This window comes from Primulina eburnea, chromosome 2 (assembly GCF_022965805.1).
Source record: "Primulina eburnea isolate SZY01 chromosome 2, ASM2296580v1, whole genome shotgun sequence".
In the NCBI taxonomy this organism is placed as follows: Eukaryota; Viridiplantae; Streptophyta; class Magnoliopsida; order Lamiales; family Gesneriaceae; genus Primulina; species Primulina eburnea.
In genome coordinates this window covers 12,517,295-12,541,678 of record NC_133102.1, presented here as the reverse complement: position 1 = coordinate 12,541,678, position 24,384 = coordinate 12,517,295, and the positions used below count along the sequence as shown (strand labels likewise).

Genomic DNA, 24,384 nt, shown 5'->3' with positions numbered 1-24,384 from the left:
AAACATATTTAAATACTTTAAAACATAAGCCCACTTACCGAATGGTGTTCCAAAATTACGAAAGAAACAAGCTGGAATTTATCGTCCGAAAATCCGTAAACTAGCTAAACTCGTTTGAAATCCGAGCAGTTTTCTTGCCGAAGGGTTTCACAAACTTTGACCGTATGGATGAGGCTGAAATTTTGATATGATGTTTAAAACATATGAAAGTGTAATATGTACGGTGGAGATTAGATTTCAATAAACCGTTGGACTGGAAGTTTCTCTCGAAAATGAACAGAATTTCTAGCTCGAAAATATCACTCAAGAAAAGATTGATTGTGTTCAAGCTTCATTCATGCTCTAGTTTGAGAGGTTTATGATGTGTCTTCCCTCATTCTCAAAACATCTATTTATAGGTAAGATTGGAGAATAATTCTTAAAATTTAATGCATGCTTTAAAATATTTTAGTCAAAAATTTGGGCACAATTGTTTTTCAATGTTTTGGACTCTTGTTTTTCAGCTCATGTTTGTCAATGTTTTGAGCTCATGTTTGTCAATGTTTTGAACTCCATAATACCTAATAAATATAATACTTATAATTAGTAATAATAAATCATATTATTACATTTCTCCCTCCTTATTGGAAGTTTCGTCCCTGAAACTTGAGTTTTCTAGATTTTCGAACAGATAGGGATATTGCTCGAACATCTTCTCTTTAGTTCCCAAGTAGCTTCTCTTTCGGTATGATTAGACCACTGTATCTTAACATAGGAAATGTTGTGTCGCCTTAATACTTGTTCTTTGGTGTCCAAAATTCGAATTGGAACTTCTTCATATCTCAGTTTTTCATTCAGATTACTTTCCATCAGGAGCGGTCCAGTTTCAAGAACATGACTTGGATCTGGGATGTATTTCCTCAATTGTGAAACATGAAATACATTATGAATTCTTGACATACCTGGTGGCAATGCTAGTCCGTATGCCAATGTTCCGATTCTTTCTAAAATTTCAAAAGGTCCTATGTATCGAGGATGTAATTTCCCAGCTTTATTGAATCGAACATCTCCTTTCATGGGAGAAACTTTTAGGTAAGATTTTTCTCCAACGGTGAACTCCACTGGTCTCCTCTTTAGATCAGCCCAACTTTTCTGTCGATCTTGAGCAATTTTTTGAGTCTTTCTTTAATGATTGTTACTTTGTCCACGGTTTCTTGGACAAGTTCAGGTCCAGTTATGGATTTCTCTCCTACCTCATCCCAGTATAGAGGTGATCGACATTTTCGGCCGTACAGAGCTTCGTATGGAACCATTCCAATACTGCTATGATAACTGTTATTGTAAGCGAACTCAATTAAAGGTATATATTCACTCCAATTACCACTGAATTTTAAAACACATGCTCGTAGCATATCTTCAAGGGTTTGTATTGTTCTCTCTGTTTGGCCATCAGTTTGAGGGTGATAAGCTGTACTGAGAGTAACCTTAGTCCCCATAGCTTGTTGAAAACTTTTTCAGAACCGAGATACAAATCTTGGATCTCTATCAGACAGAATGCTTTCCGGAACTCCATGTAATCGCACAATATTGTCCATGTATATGGTAGCCAATTTTTCCAGATTATAATTCACGCGGACAGGTAAAAAATGTGCAGATTTTGTGAGTCTATCTACGATTACCCATATTCCATTATGACTTTGCCTATACTTTGGAAAACCTACTACAAAATCCATGGAAATATGTTCCCATTTCCATTATGGAATTTCCAAGGGTTGAAGAAGTCCTCCAGGCCGTTGATGTTCAGTTTTAACTTGTTGACAGACCTGGCATCTAGAGATGTATTATGCTACATCCTTCTTCATTCCGCTCAACCAAAAATTTTTCTTTAAATCTCTGTACATCTTTGTACTGCCGGGGTGGACCGAAAATTTTGATTTATGTGCTTCCGACATTACTTCCTATCGAAGATTCTCGATGTTTGGTACACACAATCGTCCTTTCATCCATAAAACTCCCTTCTCGTCTATATGAAGATCTTGTGACTTCTTTTCTTTGACTTGTTCTCTAAGTTTTGTCAAAGTAGGATCTTGATTCTGTCTTAACTTGATTGTTTCTTGAAGGCATGGTTGTGCAGAAAGTGAAGCTAGGATCACTTTACCCATGTTTTTCCTACTTAAAGCATCAGCTACCTTATTTGCCTTGCCCGGCTGATAGATTATTGTTAAATCATAATCTTTTAACAATTCAATCCATCTTATCTGCCTCATGTTCAATTCTTTTTGTGTGAACAAATACTTGAGACTTTGATGATCTGTGAAGATCTCGCATTTGGCGCCATAAAGATAATGCCTCCAAATTTTTAAGGCAAAACTACCGCAGCTAGTTCGAGGTCGTGAGTAGGATAATTTTTCTCGTACGGCTTCAATTGTCTTGATGCATATGCGATTACTCTTCCTTCTTGCATGAGTACGCATCCTAAACCCTCTTTTGATGCGTCACTATAAATGATAAAGCTTTTGTCCTCAGTGGGTAGAATCAGTACTGGTGTAGATGCAAGCTTTTCCTTGAGTGTTTGGAAGCTCTTTTCACACTCCTCACTCCAGTTAAATTTTGAGTTCTTTTGTGTGAGTTTTGTAAGAGGCGTAGCTATTGAAGAGAAACCTTCAACAAATTTTCGATAGTAACCTGCCAATCCCAGAAAGCTTCGAATTTCAGTTACTGTCTTAGGTCTCGGCCAGCCAGTGATTGCTTCCACCTTTTTAGGGTCCACAGATACTCCTTCTTTTGAAATGATATGGCCTAAGAAAGTCACACTTTTTAGCCAGAATTCGCATTTCTTGAATTTCGCGTATAACTCTTTTTCTCTTAACATCTGAAGATTCAGGTGAAGATGTTCTTTGTGATCCTCTTCACTTGGAGAATATACGAGAATGTCATCGATAAATACCACCACAAATTTGTCGAGAAATGGCTTGAATACTCTGTTCATGAGATCCATGAAAGCTGCTGGAGCATTTGTCAATCCAAATGGCATTACCGTAAACTCATAATGGCCATATCTTGTTCTGAAAGTGTCTTTGGAACGTCTTCTGGTTTTGACCTTCAATTGATGATATCCTGTCCTCAAATCAAGCTTGGAAAATACTGTGGCTCCTTTGAGTTGTTCGAAAAGATCATCTATCCTTGGAAGAGGATATCTGTTTTTGATTGTGATCTTGTTGAGTTCTCTATAATCAATACACAATCTCATACTTCCATCTTTTTTCTTTACAAATAAGACTGGAGCTCCCCAAGGAGAGACAATTGGTCTGATTTGTTTCTTGTCTAACAACTCTTGGATTTGTTCTTTTATCTCATTGAGTTCTGCTGGAGCCATTCGATAGGGTACCTTTGATATTGGTGTAGCACCTGGTACCAAGTTAATCTCGAATTCTATCTCACGGTCCGGGACCATTCCAGGTAGCTCTTCTGGAAAGACATCCGAAAATTCTTGTACCACTGGAATATCTTCTATCTTGAGCTCGACTCCTTCTTTTACTTCATTTACCATTGCTAGGTAGACTATTTCTCCAGACTTCATGGCTTTCCAGGTTTGAGATGCAGAAAGGAGGGATTTACGTTTCTTGGCCTTGCCATGGTATGTGATTTCTTTTTGGCTTGGAGTTCGGAGTTTGATAATCTTACGCCGACAATCTACTATTGCATGACTCTTGGATAACCAATCCATTCCCAGAATAACGTTGAACTCCACCATGTTGACTTGAATCAATTCAGCGTTGAATGTGTGTTCATTGATATATATTATGCAGTTCCGATGTATCTTATGTGTTTCAATTGTTTTACTGGTGGGAGTAGCAATTCTAAAAGGTTCAACAAGTATCTTTGGTATAAGCCCTAACTTCTTAGTGAATCTCTTAGAAATAAATGAATGAGTGGCACCACAGTCAAACAACACATAAGCTGAAATTTTATTGATTATAATGGTACCTGCCACGACATCGTTTGCATCATCTGCCTCTTCTTGAGTTATGGCAAACATACGAGCATTGGTGTTATTCTCCTTTGGTTTGTTGGGGTAGCATTAGTGTCTGACCATGTCATTTTCTTTAATGGTTCAGGACAATTAGCAATCCGGTGTCCCATCTTCCCACAATTGAAGCAAGCACCGGTGTTCCTTCGACATTCTCCAATGTGTCGGTAGTTGCATAATGGACACGGTTTTATGCTTGAGAATGTCGTAGTTGAATTGGAAGGAGTTTCCTTGAATGGTCCACTCGATTGGTTTGACCTTTTAACTGGTTGTTTACCTTGAAAAGATTGTCCAGTGAGAGGTCGTTTATTTTTATTTTCATCTTCTCGGCGCTTAATATCAGTCTCAGCTCTAATGGCTGCTCCCATTAAATCATCAAAACTTGTGGGTTGGTAAACTGCCAAAGTTGATTGGATACGACTGTTCAGACCACGTTTGAAACGATGCATCTTCAGGATATCATCTGCCATGATGGCAGGAGCATAGGTTCCAAGGGAGTTGAATTTAGAAGTGTACTAAACAACAGACATATCCGGGGTTTGAGTAAAATTCTCAAATTCACTCAAAAATTTTAATCTCAACTCTGCTGGATAGTATTGTTTCAAGAATGCTTCTCGAAATCTTTGCCATGTGATTGGTCCGACTTCTGTCATATTTGCTGAGATTGTCTCCCACCATTTGGCCGTCTTTTCTTCTAGGAATGGTGTCACCACAGTCACTTTTAGTTCATTTGGTACTTCAAGCAATTAGAGTTGTGTCTCAATATTCTTGAGCCAGCCTTGACCAACTTCTGGGTCAGGGTTGCCGTCAAACGTTGGGACTCGATTCCTCCGAAGAGATTCATAATGGTGTTTGATTCCATTCGGTGGTGGAGGTGGTGGTGGTTGATTAGTGTTGGTATTTAAATGGCTCATTCCATGGAGGGTTGTTGCCACAATTGTTGCTATTTCCATTAAATCTTCTCTGCTAAGGCCAACTCTTGCTGGTGGTGGTGTATCTTCATTTTTATTGTTGTTGCAATCATTGTTGCGATTGGCATATCTCGGGTTGCGGTTGCTACGATGGGGTCTCTCTGCCATTTCCTACACTCATGAGAATTTCTAAGAGGTTTGAATAATTATGTACAAAATATTGAAGATTATCTCAAATATGAAATTAATCAAGGAATAGATCAAATAAACTTTTTATTGATTCCAATGAAAAGGAAAAGCAATACAAATCAAAGTTTTCAGAAGTGCAATGATAAGAAGTAAAAGAAAGGAAATGGATTATCAATCCTTATTACAAATAGTCATGACACTAAATACTCAATCATCTAAAATCTCTCCATCTCCTAATAATTCATCTTCCATCTGTTCTTCTACCGGTTCTACTTCCGGCTACAATGCCATAATGATGGCATCCTCAAGATGATGAACATGATTATGTAATTGTTCATTTTGCATAGTCAAATTCTGCACCGAATTTTGCAGTTCTTGAATGGTTGCCTCATCTTTCTGACGGCATTGTTTTTCCATTAGCAACATTTGTTGAATCTGAGACTGTAGTTCTTGGGATTCCTCTAACATTCGTTGGCGTAATCCATCCATTTCAAGGGCTATTGTTTGGGAAGCCTCTAGTTTGTTCTTGGTCATTTCGTGCTGTTTTTCTTCTGAGTTAAGATAATAAGCAAACCTTTGCACGTCAGCCTTAAGATGATCTTTGATATCTTCTAGTTCTTGTTTTTCCTTCTTCAAGTTTTCATATACCAAATCTTTGGCTAACAATTGATCATGATATTTTTGTTGTTCTTTGTAAAGTTGCGCTGTAAGATGCGCCATTTCAATTTCATGGTCGCTAAGGGCGAGTTCACGCATACGTTTGGGTATTTCAGCACGAGTACGGGGAGACATTTCCTGAAATAAAACAAATGGAAAGGCTTAGAACAAGGAGTTATGATATTCACGATTATTACCAAAAACGGCAAAACGTGATTTTTGGATGCTTCAACAATAAAATTTTGCGATTTTCAGATGTTACGTAAGAATAGTGAATATTGTTCATTGGTAGGAAGTCGCTAGGGTCTTGCCAAAAACTGACTTTGTCAAATTTCCTATGGCAATTTCCCAGTCGGATTATGAACCTGGAGGGCTCTGATACCACTTAAATGTCATATCCCGATACCGGGGTGAGTTGACATCCGGCGTTGTTTTACAATTAATCAATCGTAAATCAACAAGCCTCGTAGTAGAGTGTACAACCAAACCAGTCTTTTTCATAAAACATACATTGTCTTTACAACGTAATCAACTTAACAAACGAGTGAGGAAGCGAACAACGTAAAAATAAAAGATAGCCAAATTCCAAAGTATGTCTTGATCAACTGAAACCTTGTTACCATCCCCAAAAATGCATTTGCTCTTCTTCTTCAACTTGTTTTTCATTCTTATCTGGGAGTGAGAGGTGTAAGGGTGAGTATTTTGTCAAATACTCAGCAAGTGGGGGCCGATCGATCACAATAACACAAAGATATACATATATAGATCTTAACAATTCGAAATTTTCCGTGTCTCAACAAACGTCGGAACAATAAATAGACAAAATGATAGATACGACATAACTTATATATATTTATGTAAATATTAAATGAACTTCATGTCACAATAATTATTCATAACAAAATCAAGACATGATATTAACAATGAGCAAACATAAATTATCATATGCATATAGACATATCAATATTATTCGTATTGCACTGCTATTTCATCTTATTATCCATGGTGTTACTGATCAGTCCCCTATATGTAATTCCTATAAGGGGTGAGGCCATATATCGGTTATTATTATCCACCGCAACAGGGCCATAAACTTGTCATATCTTATCATGTTTTAGGAAAATTTTCCTTTTTTACCATTTCTAACTTGAATCATAACAGTGCCTTTAAACATAATTCTTAGAATACACCAAATTGGTGTTTAAGAATATATATTAGAATATAACATGAAATGAAGACAACATAATTTTGAAACGAATGGAACATGCACTTGAAATTGATTTAAACATGCTTAACAATTTATAGAAACGAAATATTCATATATCAAATCGAAGGAATATATCATGTCGATCGAATTTTCGAAAACATATTTAAATACTTTAAAACATAAGCCCACTTACCGAAAGGTGTTCCAAAATTACGTAAGAAACAAGCTGGAATTTATCGTCCGAAAATCCGTAAACTAGCTAAACTCGTTTGAAATCCGAGCAGTTTTCTTGCCGAAGGGTTTCACAAACTTTGACCGTATGGATGAGGCTGAAATTTTGATATGATGTTTAAAACATATGAAAGTGTAATATGTACGGTGGAGATTAGATTTCAATAAACCGTTGGACTGGAAGTTTCTCTCGAAAATGAACAGAATTTCTAGCTCGAAAATATCACTCAAGAAAAGATTGATTGTGTTCAAGCTTCATTCATGCTCTAGTTTGAGAGGTTTATGATGTGTCTTCCCTCATTCTCAAAACATCTATTTATAGGTAAGATTGGAGAATAATTCTTAAAATTTAATGCATGCTTTAAAATATTTTAGTCAAAAATTTGGGCACAATTGTTTTTCAATGTTTTGGACTCTTGTTTTTCAGCTCATGTTTGTCAATGTTTTGAGCTCATGTTTGTCAATGTTTTGAACTCCATAATACCTAATAAATATAATACTTATAATTAGTAATAATAAATCATATTATTACATATACGTAGTCTGATTTATCGGGTTCTACAACTCCCCCCCCCCCCCCCCTTAAAAGAAATTTTGTCCTCGAAATTAAAACTTACTGAATAACTCGGGGTACCGACTCCTCATTTCTGGCTCCGATTCCCACGTAGCTTCCTCTTCCGAATGATTAAGCCATTTGAGTTTCACTAGCTTCACCAGTTTGTTCCGAAGCTTCTTCTCCTGTCTGTCTAATATCTGCACTTGTCTTTCTTCATAAGACGGGTTCAGAGTGAGCTGCAATGGTTCGAAATTCAAGACATGCGAAGGATTCGCCATATACTTCCTCAGCATAGAGACGTGGAACACATTGTGTACTCCGGCTTGATTCGGCGAAAGAGCAACACGATAAGCTAATGTCCCAACCCTGTCGAGGATCTCAAATGGTCCGACGAATCTCGGACTGAGCTTTTCTTTCTTCCCGAATCGCATGACACCTTTCATAGGTGATATCTTCACAAAAACATGGTCGCCCACGACAAACTCAAGATTTCTCCTCCTCTGATCCGCATAACTATTCTGTCGACTCTGAGCAGTCCTCAACCTATCACGGATCTTGAATACTACATCGGTAGTCTGCTGAATAATCTCAGGACCCAATTCTAATCTCTCCCCTACTTCATCCCAATGAATAGGCGATCTGCACTTACGACCGTACATTGCTTGGAAATTGACCTCTGTTCGAATCTCTCAATGGATTAGCCAGCTGTCCGATTTGCGTCTCCAAAGATTTCATCGTGGCACCCATATTTCCTATGTGAGTTTCCATATTGTCAAGACGAGACCCGGTCCTCGCCATCCTTTTTCAAGATTCAGCAACAAACGTCCCTACCAAATCCTCGAACGAAGGCTTTCTTTCCCCTTTTGATACATTGAATCGCGGTGGAGGATTCAACACATTCTTTATATTTGCCTATGAAAACTTTTCGTGATTTTTCAAACCAGGATGATAAGTATTAGGGGGAGGGTTACCTAGATATCCTCCAAATTCACCAAAATTTCTGTTGTTGATATATTGGGCTTCTTCAGGAAGATGTGATTCTTCAAAAACGTAGAAATCGCGAATTTTTTTTTTCCAACAAATACGTAGAAATCGCTACACGAAAATCCGTATTGAAAATCCTACGAAAAATTTAACGGATACGCTTACTTGAATAAAAAACCCAAAGCTCTGATACCAAATGATGCGATCCCGCTCACGAGATCTTTGATTTTTCCCGATCTTTGAAACAAGTAATTGATAGGTGTGATAATCGCCTCTAGATCACGCGGTCTAGCAACAATTGACCAACGATAGAAACAATCTCATTCAAGAGAACCTGCAAAGAACCCGTCCTTGGCAACCCTTGTGATATTCGATTGACAAACGCCACAAAAGATAAATCTTTTGATAAGTTTGATTTGATACAATGCAAAAGTTATAACGAAACTTAAGCTTGTTTTTTAGAGAATTCGCAAAGAAGTTTTTATAAACTCAATCAATGAACAAAAGTTAAAAGTTTACATGGTATTCTAGCCTATATATAGGTAACAAACCCTACCTATATAAAATTGCATATTTAAAGGTATCAAATCTACTTGCCAAAATAATTAAAACACTAAACTAGGAAAATATTCTCGTCCAAACGTAAAGGGCACGGACCCCGTGTAGGCCTCCGGGTGAGGGTCCGTGTAAGCTCTGTAAATCTCAATCTCGAATGTATGAGACACGGACCCCGTGTACACGTTCGTGTAGCCTCGGTCAGCTTCTACTTGATTGTGATGCAACCCGAACCCTTCGAGCCTTGTTTCCAAGCTTTCGTTGGTTGGATGAAGGGCAACATTCAACATCTTCAAGCGTCCTCTCGGGATTGGTTCTTGGAACGCATAGTGGCTGGCTAGATTCACATCAACATGACTAATGGGCTTGCGTTTAAGGCCCGACGGCGAAAATAAAACAAAGCAGAGGGTTCAGAAGAAAAGGGGCCGCTTTTGGAAAAAAAACGCACGGGAGAGCAGGAGCAAACACGAGACGAAGATCCGGAGTGCGAAGATCGATCACAAATACGAAGAACGACTGATCTGGGAACAGAGACGACACATCGGATTTGTCGTCTATTCTTTTGCTTCTATATTTTATTGTGTTGAGATGTCTAAAACTTTGAACATGTATTGTTTTTGCAGATTTTGTTATGAACTAATTTTTCATTCTAGAGGATGACGTAGCTTTGTCGATACGATGATTTGACGTGTTCGTTTTATGATTGAATTCCGTTTGGTTTAATTGTGTTTCTTGCTTTTATTCAATGCAATTTACTGGTCATAAATTGTGTTGCTTGATTAGTTCTACAACTCGGGAGAGGGATTCGGATTATAGATCCTTAGAAACACATCTTTGAATGTTTATATCGTTCGGAAGGCGTATAACTTTAGAGAGGCCTAATGAGAACATCGTTTGCATTTATCAATGAAACTTAGATTTTTATTAGGAATGTTTTAATCGAAGTTTGATTGATACAATTTATTCGTCACTTGGGAAAAGTGGAATAAAATAATTAAGTGTTCTTGGCCATTAAATAATTGGAATTCATAAATATAAATTCAATCGGGAATAATTATCGTGGAAACTTAGTGAAATTCATTTCTCTAGATATTTTCTCTCGTTGATATTTCTCTTTTCGATGATTAGATTAATTATTTATTTGAAATTAAGTTGTTTTAAACAAACCAAACCTCTATTGATTTTTCTGAATAAAGTCGTGACTATTTAGGCACTGATATATTTTACATACACACTTCTCGTGGGAACGAAACTTTAATTATATATATTAAAACTTGACAACCATACGCTTGCGAGCGAAAAACGCGCAACAAGTTTTTGGGTCGTTAATTCTGCTTTACTTTTGTGTTTCAGTTGATTTTTAGTTCAGTTGTTAATTCTTTTTTATTTTAGGATTGCATGATTAGTTATTCCCTACACGGTTGAGTCTAGTTTGTTAAAAAAAAATTTGTTGAGCGAAGTTTGGGTTTAATTGAATCATGCCTCCGAAAAAAAAAGTAAGCGTGGTGCGTCTGGGTATGGTGAGTTGTCTACTGCCAATTTTGATAGACGAAGGTTCTGGGATGCAGTAGCCTCTGAGAACTATACTAGGTTGATAGAAAAGAATATGCAGCGGGAAAGAGGCATGGATCAGAGCCACTTGGGTTTTCCTACATTGGCTCATGCTCAAGCGATAAATTGGGATGAATTTGTGCAGCCCCAGGCTCATGCTGTAATGTCCCTTGTGAGAGAATTTTATGCTAATCTAAAGGTTAAACATGAAAGTTATCACGTGAAGATTCGGGGGCGGATGGTTGCCTTCAATAGCAAAACGATCAATTCTCTTTACTCGATGCCTGATTACGACACATATGAGTACACATTGTTCATGCGAGAGGCTTATCCCTACGAGACAATCATAACCAAACTTTGTGAGCGGTGCACGGTTTGGAAGCTCAACAATCAACGTGCCCCGGGCACATTCCCTGCGACGTCTATGAAGAGGGAGGCGTACAACTGGTATTACTTTGTAGCCTCGCGTTTGATGTCATCTGGGCATGTATCTGATGTGACAAAGACGGAGACAGCGTTGGTTTTTTGTATCATCACCAGCAGGATAGTGGACACAGGCCGGGTAATTATGGCGTCTATTTTGCAGGCTGCTCGAGCCACATCTAATGTTACATACCCCATTCGTCGACGATCACTGACCTTTGTCATGTAGCGAGGGTTACTTGGGATGATAATGAGGCATTACTGCGGACGAAATGCGATATATCACTGGTTGATCCCCTCCCTAGGCATTAAAGATAGAGACAGATTACTAGTGGTCAAGGAGAGGTTTCAGGGAGTGGAGCACAGTCACAGCCCGTCCCGCAACCATCACACAAACGAAAGGCGGAGACCGACAGTGCACAGACCGACCGCCACCATCTCGATGAATTAGAGCGCACGATAAGGAGACTGTGTCGGATGACGCGCGAGCACGTGGAGTACGTGCACGATTTTAATTGAGTGCTTGCACAACATTTCTCTGCTACTAGTCCATCTGATGAGCCATTTCCACCACCCTCAACATTTGCACACTGACCTATTGAGGATGATGTTGAGTATGATGATGATGAGGAGGTTGAGCTATCAGGCTGAGGACAGCGAGTCCTGATGCTTGCTGTATGAGGTACGTAATCCCATGTTTTTCTTGGTTTATTACTGTTCTTATAGGTACAATGCACGTACTTAAGTTTAGGGGTCGTTAATTCTGCTTTACTTTTGAGTTCTTAGTTGTTTTCTAGTTCACTTGTTAATTCGTTTTTATTTTAGGAATTGCATGATTAGTTATAACCTGCACGGTTGAGTCTAGTTTGTTAAAAAAAGTAAAAAAATTTATTTATGGCATGTTAGAGTCGTTAGAAAGAGTCATGGACAAATCATTGTGTGCCGATGATAAAATGAAGTTATGGTTCTGAAAACATGTGCTTATGATAACTTGAGAGTCACAATTTTTTGCACTATCATGTTTGTTGATACTATCGATGCTTACATACAATTAACATACCTGTGGTGCTAATTGGACAATGAAGATCTGATTTTTAGCAATTCTCACGTGACATTAACCGACACTTTTGCAAACACATAGATGATCTAGGCAATTTTTCTCAATATCTTTGGGCCTGTTTTCATTGTTTATTGTCCATTGTTAGACCATTGAGCCTCGAGTTGATTGAGATACTTGACTTTTCTTTGTGCACCTATCTCATGTAACATTTTGATTGAACAATGCATGTGATTGGTTTGTGTGAGATGACTGAATAATGGATTGACGAAAATCTAGAACTTGCTTGAACACTTTTCGAGGCGAAATACGGATAATGTGTGACATAAGAATGATTTAGACAATCTTTGGAACCGTTTAAGCCTTCGAGCCTACCAAATGAACATGAAATATCCCTAGTGTCCCATTTTGAGCCTACAAAAAATCAATTGGTGTGTTTCAAGAACATACAATTAGCCCCCACTTGTATCTATTCAACATCCCACAACAACTACCTAATGAAGTTTATACACTTATTGTCCTACCTAATTTTGAGAGAAATAAGTCATTGGTGTTGTAATGATTCAAATACTCCTCGGAAAGAAAAAGAAAAATTAAATGTGCATGAAGAAGTTGAAAAAGAGACAAAGAAGAAAAAAAATCGAAGGAATGATTCAAAAAATGGTGAAAAAAAAAACGAGAAATTAAAGATATGATTGTGAAGAAAAAAATAAGGGATGGTGAATGAAAGGAGAGTGAAAATGATGAAAAATCAAATACTTTCATTGTAGATCATGAGCCATAGTCTAACGTTATAAGCCTACAAGACCTATTCACCTTGTCACATTTATCCAATATACTAGTGGAGAAAAGTTGTTCAAGTCAAGCTTTTGGATACCTGAGAAACATGGTTAGCAAGTATGAACTTAAATCATTTGCATGTAAACTTCTCATTGTGTGACATCAATTTTGGTATACTTGTGTTGAAAATCTTATGAGTTAACGGACCGCTTCGGGCCGGAATCTGATCCGGTATGGAAGAACCGGACCCGAAACCATGTACAATCTGTTGGTTTGTGGGTTGAACCGGTTCAGCATTTTCTGAACCGGTTCCGAACTGGTTCCGGACTGTATCCGGAACCGACCCAGAACCAGACCCGGACCCAGATACCGGAATCCTAAATTTTTTGAAAAATTAAAATAAAAGGCCTTTGCCGTTGGCCCAAAGTCTGCATTGAATGCTGCTGCACATTTCAATAGTCGTTCAACGGCTATTGAAATATGCAATTTTTTTCTTCAATATTTGGGGCCGAATTGCAAATATAATTTTTTTAACCCCCAAAATCACCTATATATACAAGTCATTTTTTATATTTCCCATTTCAATTTTCTCTCAACTTTTCATTTCTCTACAATCAATATTTTTATTTGCTATCATTTCTCCAAATATATTCAATAATTGTTTTATAATTTTATCTATAATCACTATTATTTTTATTGTTATTTATTTATTATTTCGCAATTTATTCATATAAATAATTCGAATTTCAATGGCATCATCTTCGAATCGTCGTGGTGGCGGTGGCGAATACGCTCCCGAGTTTGGTAAACATTTTTGCTACGTCGCCGACTTTGATGAAGTCGAACCTGGCCACGAGGTTGAAGAAGCCATGGAACTCCCCAACAAAGATGTAGGGACGCCATCGTCTACTCGAGCAAGCAACACAATGTCAACGAACAAGACGACAGCCCGTGCAAAGCTTTGCAAAGTTTGGGATCACTTTGATATTGTACAACAAGGTACGAATAACTCTTTTTCCGTTTGTAAAATTTGCAAAACGAGGTATTCTTACAAAACGGGTGGTGGTTCCGGTGGTACAGGCAATTTGAAAAAACATTTATTTAAGGTACATAAATTTGACCCTGATACGCTACAACCATTCGGTAGGGAACTAACACAACAACAAATTAATCCTTCAAGTGGTAAAGCTTTCACAATCACAAAAGAAATTTCTCGGAAAGCCATCGTAAAGTTTGTTACCAAATGTTGTCAACCTTTTTATAATATCTGAAAAAGAAGGTTTTGTTGAATTTACTAGTCCTATTCAACCTGGTTTTCACAATATTTCTAGGCACACACTTATGAAATATTGTTTTGTTATTTTTAAAGAATATAAAGAAACACTAAAATCGCATCTTTCAAATATTTCTTGTCGAGTTAGTTTGACAACTAATATTTGGACTAATTTAAAATATGAATCATATCTTGTTGTTACATGTCATTGGATTGACGAAACTTGGACTATGCGAAAAAGAATTTTAGCTCTAGATCATTTAGAATTGTGTCACAACGCATACACTATAGCTAGATATGTTTTAAATGTTGTTAAGATTTATGGCATGCAAAATAAAATAATGTCGATAACGTTAGATAATGCGAGTGCCAATACTCTTGTAATTAAATATCTTAAAGATTCACTAAAACCAATTTTAGAAAGTAATTCGCTTCATGTTAGATGCGCATGTCATATTATCAACTCATGTGCTAAATGTGCCTGTGATGAGCAAATGTCCAATGTAATAGAAAAATTCAAATTATGTGAGAAATTATTACCTGAAAGAAGATATGGACGTGACTAGAAAACACTAGTCGAATCAACCGGCATTAAAGTTAAAAAATTTCATCTTCTATTGAAACTAGATGGAATTCTTTATATCAATTTCTTCATACTTTATTACGTTTTCAAGATTTAGTTACTCAATATTATAATAATATTACGGTACAATCTTTAATGTTAACTGACGATGATTGGAATATTTTGAGTAAATGTGTTTCTTTGTTAGAAATTTTTAAAGAAGCGACCGAAAATTTTTCTAGTATTAACTACCCTACTTCAACCATGTTTCTATCTTTGCTTTTTAATATGTTTTATAAATTTATTGAATATCATGATGATTCTGTTATGCCTGATTTTGTTTTAAATATGGAAAACAAATTTTTTAAATATTGGGAAACTATCCCAATTGAGCATGGTACAACATTACTTGATCCTATTCAAAATCAAGGAGGATTAGACATGTTTTTTGGATTTTAAGCTAAATTTCTTCGGAAGAATGTTGACGATCAAAAGAAGTCAATCATGTATTCTCTCTAAAAATTGTTTGATTTGTATGCTATTGAACAATGTGATGAACAGAGTGCGCAGCCGGAGGAGATGCCGACATATAAAAGCAAAAGTGGAGCACTGAACTTCTTTAAAAGTTTGAAACGACAAAAGTTCAAAGGAAAATCGGTGACAACCAATTACAATGAGATCCAAATTTATCTAAGCCAATATATTGAGACTACAGATAATTTAGATGTTCTTGATTGGTGGAAAGTAAATTATAAAATTTATCCAGTGTTAGCTGCAATTACAAGAGATGTCCTACCCATTCAAAGTTCAAGTGTTGCTTCCGAATTAGCATTTTCAGTATGTGGAAGGATCATTGATGAAAAAAGAACTAATTTAAAGCCAAAAACACTTTCCATGCTAACATGCCTACAAGATTGGTTTGCAGCAGAAAAAATGAATAGGACCTTTGGCGCGATCGACGAATTTCAAAGCTCAAGCTCCGACGAAGATCCAGAATATTCAAAATATATTTTAATAAATCGTGATGAATTTTAGATGTTCAATTGTAAAAATAAATGTTTAAGTTATTTTGTTATAGTTTTTTAATGTAGTCACAATTATTTGCAATCAAGATACTAAATAAAAAATTGTCCATTAATATTACTATTTTTAATTATATAGTAAAATATAATAAATTAGAGTTCGGAACCGGTTCGACCCGAACCAGAACCGGTTTATTAGAAGCCGAACAGGTCTTGGGTTTGGATTGGTTCCAAGTATTTCAACTTGGAACCGGAACCGGTTCCGAACCGGTTCATACCCATTCCAAACTCATCGGACCCAGAACCGGTAGGAACAGGTCCGAAACCAGTTCGATGGAACCGATAAGTATGTCTAAGCCAAATAATCACCAATAAAGTCCTATGTGATCTGTGTAAGTGAATTTTTATTTTAAATGAAGTGTAAGTTGAACTGAGCTGAGAATATCTTGAGTTCATAAGGCGAACGAGTGTTGTAAATTTATTTGAGCATTTGATTTGGTAAATAAACGTTGACATGTCACACACACACGTGACTCTTGATTAATTGTGAAGTACATGAAAAAGGATAATGCGGAGGCCAATATCACTGATTACATATCCATGACTTATAGTTGTTAGTATTTTAGTTTTGATTGAGTTCTTATTTTTATTTTGCTCGGGACTAGTAAAAATTCAAGTTTTGTGGGGTTTGATAAATGCAAGAATTGCACTAATTTATATGTTAATCCATTTGAATTGTGTTAGTTTCGAACGGTATTACGCTTGGTTTTTGTTGTCGTGTCATGCAAGAAATAAACAATGATTGGATGGTTTAGAGCAATCAGAGGTATTTTTTAGCATGAAAAGTTAATAAACTAGAGCCGCAGCGCTAAGAAGAATATACAAGCAACAAGCGTCGCAGCGCCTCAAGATCGGCGCTGCCACGCCCCTTTGTGCGAAAGTGAAGCGCCGCGGCACCAGTCAGAAAGCTCCACAACGCTAGACCACCGAAATACAAGCGTCTAGACGTGGCGGCACACCTTCGTGAGCCGCGCGCCTAAGCAGCGCTGCGGCGCTAGTGGCGCCGAGAACATGACTAATGGGCTTGCGTTTAAGGCCGGGCGGCAAAAATAAAAGAAAACAGACGCCAGTCTCTTGAAGGTGTGGCGCTGCCTAGGCACTTGTCTCTCGGCTGTGGGCGCTACCCAGCGCTTGTTGCGCAGCCTGGTAGCGCCTAAGCGCTTGATCTTTGTAATTCTAGCGTGGCGGCGCTGTTCCTCGGTGTTGCGATGCCATCTTCTCAATAAATCAACATCCAAAAATGCCCCTAATTTTCAAGCACGACACAAAAACAACGAATATCATGTGTAATTATGTTCTAAACTAACATAATTCAACTTGTTTAACATATAAATTAAGGGCAATTATTGCACTTATCACCAACCTACGTAAAACCACATGTATGCAAACGATTTAAATTTCTTACGCCATTCGCATGGTTGATTTTAAATGATTATGTTATGCATATTATTAATTAAAGGTGTGACTGAATGATTAAATGATTTAATGGCATGATTTCATGAGAATTGTAGATTTTATCCGGATATTCGATAATAGGCTGAGGAAAGGAGATCGGGGACGACGAAGATAAAATAAATATTTTGCAATAAATATTTTCAAGGTTTCTTAATATGATTAAAAATGATTAGATTTTTCTAAATATGATAGAATTCAAATTATTTTACTAGACGAGCACGATTTTATCCAGAAAGCCGGGTTTGGGCAAACAAGGGACTTTTTTAATATCAAATGCATTATTTTTGAAATCTAATTTTTATAAAAAATTATTTTTCAAATAAAATTTAACTATTTTGAGTAGGTTCGATTGCTCATATACTTGAAAGCCAAAACCAAAGACCATTATCATTCAAATTAAATCTATAAAAATACAAATCTTGGTCTTTTGGGACTCACATCAGCCGCCCACACGCACACACACCTACACACACTAAATTTCAAGAAGTGCATAGGGAAGAAAGCTAAGGTACTTCGTCGCTCATTCGTTCCTCTTCGTGCCCCTCGCTGACGATTGTATATTCAAGAGTTTTTCAAGGATCAAAATTCACCCAAAGTGATAAATGATGCAAAGCTTTACGATTTCATGATTTTATGATATTTGATTTATTTATGCTTAAAATTATTTTAAATAAAAACATGATTTTAATGCATGTGCATGTATATGTATTACTTGTTACTCATGTTTAGGACGTGCTGAGTCATTAGACTCATTAGGTTTGAATGCTGCAGTTGATGATGATAATAAGGGAGGCGGTGACGCTTGAGTGGATCGGGTACGGCAGTACACTCCCGAAGGTCTTTATTTTCCGCATTAGCTTCTTAGTTAAAAGTTCTAAAGGATTTTTGCTATGGATTTTATTAGAGATTTTATGCTTTATTTCGAAGTTAGTTTTGATCATGTCCAAGGTAGAAGTTGTATTTTGGTAATTGACAATGTTTAGGAAATTTATGTACTTGAGATTTAAATTGTTAAATTATTTTAAGTTATGGAAAATGTTAAGTTATTTTAATTGTTGATTTTCGAATTAATGGAGAAAAGAAAAAAAAATTAGTGGAATTTGAAAGTAAAAAGTGACGGTCGTTTAAGTGATTATTTAAACAATTCTTAAATATGACTAACTCTCTGCATTAGGTCTATACACCATGGTGCATCACCTGCGAAACAACAAGCAAGCAAGTCGAGAAATTGGCCAAGCATTTCAAGGGGCTCGATAGCCTTGTTTTTTCAAGGATCGACGTTTCAACTAACGAACATCCAAAATTGCAGGTAATGTGCCTGTAGCATACCTGTTGGCTGTTATTCTTGGATTTAATAAAAGAATCTCACTTCTAAATTCTTTTTTGTAGCACGAGGGACAGACGAATATCACCTTTACAATCCATTCAGCTCTAATGTTTTGATGTTGAACGCCTTTGTGGCTGTGTCATTTTAAAAGTGTAGCAATGATCTTTTCTTAAATCTTTGCCACCAGCTTTTCTGTGACATTTTCATTTCAAATTCAATACATGTTAATGTAAACATTTTATCCACCTCGTTACTTGCATTTTGGTTGCTCTGTTGCTTGATCTTATAATATCGTGTTGCATTCATCTGCTTTGTCCATCATACCTTAATTCTTTGTCATTGTTTTCTTCACTAATTCCCGTGTTTAGTAGAACGATTCCAAGATGTGGGATTGTTAACATTCAGATTTTTAAGACCCTTTAATCTGGAATTTTGCAGGTGGAGGACTTTCCAACATTATTATTCTACCCAGCTAAAGACAAGTCAAATCCGGTAATTACGTTTATGAAATTTCTTTTCGATGCATCTTTAATTCCCAAATTGTAGTAGACTTTTGTTAATTGTCTCACATCGGTTGATTACTAACCTCAGAGTTGTATATATGGTCCTGGACAATCCTCCCCCTTGAGTTAGCTTTTGGGGTTGAGTTAGGTTCAATTTCCAATCTTAACACTTTGAGGGGATCTTAAAAGTTTAGAGAATGCACATGTTGCCCTCCACAATACTCGAAGTTGCTCATCTTTGGTCAAAATTTCTGGGTCCACGACTGTTATTTCTTTCTAACTTAATTCGCTCACCTTTTCCACAGATTAAATTTCCCACCAAATCTGGCTTGAAGGAGTTTACAGCATTAATCGACAAACATTTGAAATCCCAGGGCGATTGTAAGGCCAAAGATGAACTTTAAGCAATGCAGAGAGATGAACCTTAAGGTTACATTTGTATCCTTCATTCCGGAAAATAGATTTCAAATGACTCTAGGTTCTATAGAATCGGAATCTCATTCACATTAGAGTTCTAAAGATTTGGAATCTCAATCACATTATAAGGTAAGATGGAATTAAAACCGTTCATAATATGAGATTTATTCATCTTTATATAGACTTGTTTTCGTGAATCATTTTTGATAATTTGTCCTTCTCAACAAGACCAGATTATGGTCTCTTTTAAATCGTTAATCAAAATTGAATCTGTCTTCCAAATATTTTGGTTCGGATTTCAAAATTCACCATTTCAAATAACTTAACATCTCCATAAATCAAAATAATTTAATTTTTAAAATCTCAACTGCATAAAATCTCTAAGTCGTCAATTAACAGAAATCAATCTTCCACCTTTTAACATGATCCAAACTAACTTCAAAATAAAGCATAAAAATATCTGATAAATCATTAACACAATCCCTTAAAACTTTTGACTATCAAGTTAATGCAGAAATAAATGTCTCTTAGGAGTTTACTGCTGAACTCGATCCACTCATCCTTCAAAATATTTTTTTTTCCTTTTTAATCACAAAACATCATGTCCATTCCACATTTGAAAAATAGCATTTTAACAGTAAAAATTGCACAGCTTTACCATAAATCATAAAACCTCATATTTTCATCGTAAACGTTTTAAAATATCATTTAACATGCGTTATAATCCCTCGGAACACTGCCAACCCTTTTCGTCATACCCAGGTGTAAAATGACTGTTTTTCCCTTGTACCCTAAAATTCTCGATTTTGACTTTTTCTCGCTTTTCATGACTCGAGACTATACCAAATAATTATTTAAGCTTAAATTTGACTTCTAATATTTTTATTAACGTAAACACGATGATTTCGATTTAATTCTTTAAATACTAATTCGTAAAACGTTTTAATTTCGAATTAATCACAAATTTAATATTTTCTTCCCAAACCTTAAACATAAATATTTTATTCCTAAAATACCATCGTGATCCATGAACTGACGCCCGTGGACCATGGTTCGAGCCAACTCTTTTCCTAAGCCATAAACAAAATCCTACATTTCCATCTCGATCCACGACCTAAATTCATCAAGCCATGGCCGAGCCACCGTAAACCATACCCTAACCAGACGCCTAGGGACCCTACTGAACCCTCTTGGACCAGGACCCAGCCCCCCAGCCCATAACCAAGCCGCACACACCCATGCGCGCAAGCCCTAGATCGCGACCCTTATCTGTTTTTTTTCCCCAAAAAGCCACCGTGAACCAGCAGCCCAGGAACCCAACTAGGACTCTACTGGACCCTATTGAACAACCATAGCCAGCCCCCAACCGAGCTGTGAGTCCCCTTGCTCGTAGCTTCACCAAGCGCTCAGGGGGAAGAGTGCTAGTTCACGTGGACTCTTCCCTAGCCGCTGCACTCGAGTCCTAGCCATGCTAGGACTCTTCCCAACCCTTGACCACGTCCACCCCAACCCCTAGCCGAGCCCTGGCCGAGCCGTGAGTAGCCAAGCACCTTTAGCCGTAGCCTTGAAGACGTGCGAAGCCATGATACCCTAGCAAACCCTAGGCCTCCTCCTTCCTTGTCCAACTTGATTCAAGCCTTCGTGTGGTCCCTTAACGAATCTTTTCCTAGCCCTTAAACACATCCTACTGGCACCGTGTCCTTGGAATTCATAAAATTTTTCAAACAAGCGTAAAATCGTCAAAACTTTGAAAATATTTTTCAATTCGTTAAGAGAATTTTACTCAATTATTTTCCATGATAAAATAAACAAAACATGCATAATATGGATTGAATGATGCGTCTAATAAATTTTTAAACGATTCTTTGCGTTTAAAACTCTCGAATATACGATTGTTGGCGTGGAGCGTGAAGACGGACGAACGGGCGACGAAGAATCCTTGTTTCTTCCTCCTCAAATTTTCGTAAATTGTGTGTTGTATGTGTGTAATTTCGGCTGATATCATGTACAAAAAACCTAGGATTTCTTTTTATAGATTTTAACTTGCATGTTAATAGGCTTAGGTTTTGGGCCTTGAGGTTTAGGAGTAATTGAGCTTACTAATCCTAGCTAAATTAGGCTTAATAACACCTATTTAATCGAAAAATAAAATTTTATTAAAATTAGTTTTCAAAAATAATACTTCTGATCTTTTAAAAGTCCGTCGTGTACCCAAAACCGACTTCCCAGATAAAATCAAGCTCGCCTCATAAAATATTTTGAACTCTACCATTTTCAGAAAAACTTAATCATATTTAATCATTTTAATAAGTCTTGAAAATATTTATTGAAAAATATTTATTTTATCTTTGTCGTCATCGGTTTCCTTTCCCTAGCCTATTATCGAATATTTGGGTAAAATCTACAGTTTTCATAAAATCATGCAATTAGACCCTTAGTCATATAATATGCATCATGTAAGCATTAAAAATCAATTAAATAAAACAATTAAGCAATTTAATTCTTTTGCATGTATGTGGTTTATGTGCTTTTTGACGTTACAATAGCCTTTTACAATTTGAAAATCATAAAGTACCCCTTTTTAACATTTCTCCATCTCAATTCATTTCTGCAACTTACTTATAATAAATACGAGTATGGCGTAAATCTGTAAAACAAAAGCTTTTTGTTATGGCTTTAAAAACTTTTTTTTAATCACTTTGTCTTTGATAAAAGAGTTATTTGGCTTTTTAATCAAAATATCAGAAGCTAAAAAGTACAAGTTCGGATTTGTCAAAAACTAAAATATTTGGTGGATATTGTAACCAAATTAGCCAAATTCAAAATCACAAAAAAATATAATGAGACCGTTTCACGGGTTAATTTTTATGAAACAAATATCTAATCTGACAAACTTATGAAAAATATTAATGTATATGTAAAAAGTATTACTTTTAATTATATGTATGAATCAGATGGACTCATATCACAGATATAGATTCGTAAAAACGTCTCATAAGAGACCAACTCAAATTTACAAAAACTTTGTGATACGAATCTTCAACATGACCCAGTTCATGAAAAATATTATTTCTTATGTTAATAGTATTATTTTTCTTTGTAAATATATATCGACTCAACCTGACAAGTTAATGTTAGGATATTTTACGTGTTGTAATTTTTTATTATTTGATAATTACAAGTTGACTTGATTTATGGTCCGTTCTCACCCTCTAAATTTGTATCCCAATATGCCATGGATATTTAATGTAAATAATAGAAGCTTATATAATATTACACTTGCATCCTTGCATTTACCTAGGTTGTGGAAATGGATCCGTATGTGGCTCGTACGGATCAATTAGCTCTCGTTTATCAATAATCTTTTATTAATTATGATGTATGTGATATATTATAAATAATCAGTATGTGCGTTATAATCAATATAATAACAAGAGTTGCATGAATCAGACAATTATACAAATAATCATGGCACGAGTTTTAAAATTAATGATAAGACAAATTTTTAAAATTAAAATATGTCATTTTGGATAAGATCCAAAATTTAAATCAAACCTATTAAAAGGATAATTAAAAGAATGTTTAATAATTCATTGTCCTCCATCAACAGTGGTTGCATGATGAACGCCGACCGCAGTTAGTGTCTGGCTCATATTATTGGGGAGACCTGGACGCCGGAAAGCTGTGACTTCCACTAACATATTTGATGTGAAATACGTGGAACTCTCATGATTTCGGCTCATATTATTGGGGAATCTAATGGAGACCCTCCACTAAGGTTCAACATTGATGGGTTGGGTTCAACATTGATGGGTTGGGCTTGACACGTGAAGAGAAAGGGGATCATATTGTTGGACCCTCCTCAAACGTGAGGCAAAATTACGTTAGGGTTGCAAGGAGTTGAAATTGGGCTCTACCTTTTGGAAGTTAAGATTGACTGATACTCTCCAGGATCATAATTTCGCAATTGGGCCTTGCGTACTCATTAAAGAAATTGGATTTCCCGTTTGTCATCATGGGGTCGTGAAAATGTCAAAATAGTTGGAGAAATTTCGTAAAACAAAAGTCCATATTTTACGTCTTACCAAATATTTTAAAATAGTCGGTAACGTTTATTCTGCTTCCACATCAGTATATTTATGATTTCGTCACGTAATTCATTTATGTTATTAAAACAATCTAACCAAACACTAATCTTCAAGATTGGCTGGGAAAATTGTTCTAAATTCGGAACAAAATAGCATACACATTAATATCACTCTTGCTGAACTGACAAAGCATGCAAGATGGTGAGACCATAGTACGCAAACAAAAGTGTAATATACTCGCTTCTATGTCAAATGAATTGTAGAGACAGTTTGAGGAAATGTTGAATGCCATTGACATTCGAATACACATGCAAGAATTGCATAGTGCATGAAACTCGCATAATGATGCACACCACTTTCAAGGAACACATGACTGCATGCATGCAAGATGGTGCGCTCGTCCATGAGCATGGTGTAAGCATTATTGGGTCTATTGAGAATGCGGTGGGCTTGGAATTTGACAAAGCTCGATAAGTCAGAACATCTTTGTTTCACTGCAAGAAGTCTGGACATAAGAAATTATCTGGGCCAGAAATGTTTTGTCAATGATAAGTGAATGTTCAAGTA

At 36.4% G+C, this 24,384-nt stretch overlaps 2 protein-coding genes and 1 long non-coding RNA gene across 3 annotated transcripts; 1 reads left to right on the top strand and 2 right to left on the bottom strand.

The window, feature by feature from the left end:
• Window positions 1-654: 654 nt before the first annotated feature.
• Window positions 655-1,552, bottom strand: LOC140824121 (uncharacterized). The gene is made up of 3 exons (XM_073185722.1): window positions 1,464-1,552; window positions 1,179-1,311; window positions 655-1,131 (listed from the first exon to the last, which is right to left on the bottom strand). Exons 1-3 carry the CDS (start codon window positions 1,550-1,552, stop codon window positions 655-657), a joined length of 699 nt encoding a protein of 232 aa, XP_073041823.1.
• A 385-nt stretch (window positions 1,553-1,937) lies between these two features.
• LOC140824120 (uncharacterized) lies at window positions 1,938-4,018 on the bottom strand. The gene is made up of 3 exons (XM_073185721.1): window positions 3,388-4,018; window positions 2,354-2,982; window positions 1,938-2,186 (listed from the first exon to the last, which is right to left on the bottom strand). Exons 1-3 carry the CDS (start codon window positions 4,016-4,018, stop codon window positions 1,938-1,940), a joined length of 1,509 nt encoding a protein of 502 aa, XP_073041822.1.
• A 14,636-nt stretch (window positions 4,019-18,654) lies between these two features.
• LOC140824595 (uncharacterized) lies at window positions 18,655-19,824 on the top strand. The gene is made up of 3 exons (XR_012116386.1): window positions 18,655-18,791; window positions 19,248-19,301; window positions 19,618-19,824. It is a non-coding gene; the product is annotated as an uncharacterized lncRNA (long non-coding RNA).
• Window positions 19,825-24,384: the final 4,560 nt, after the last annotated feature.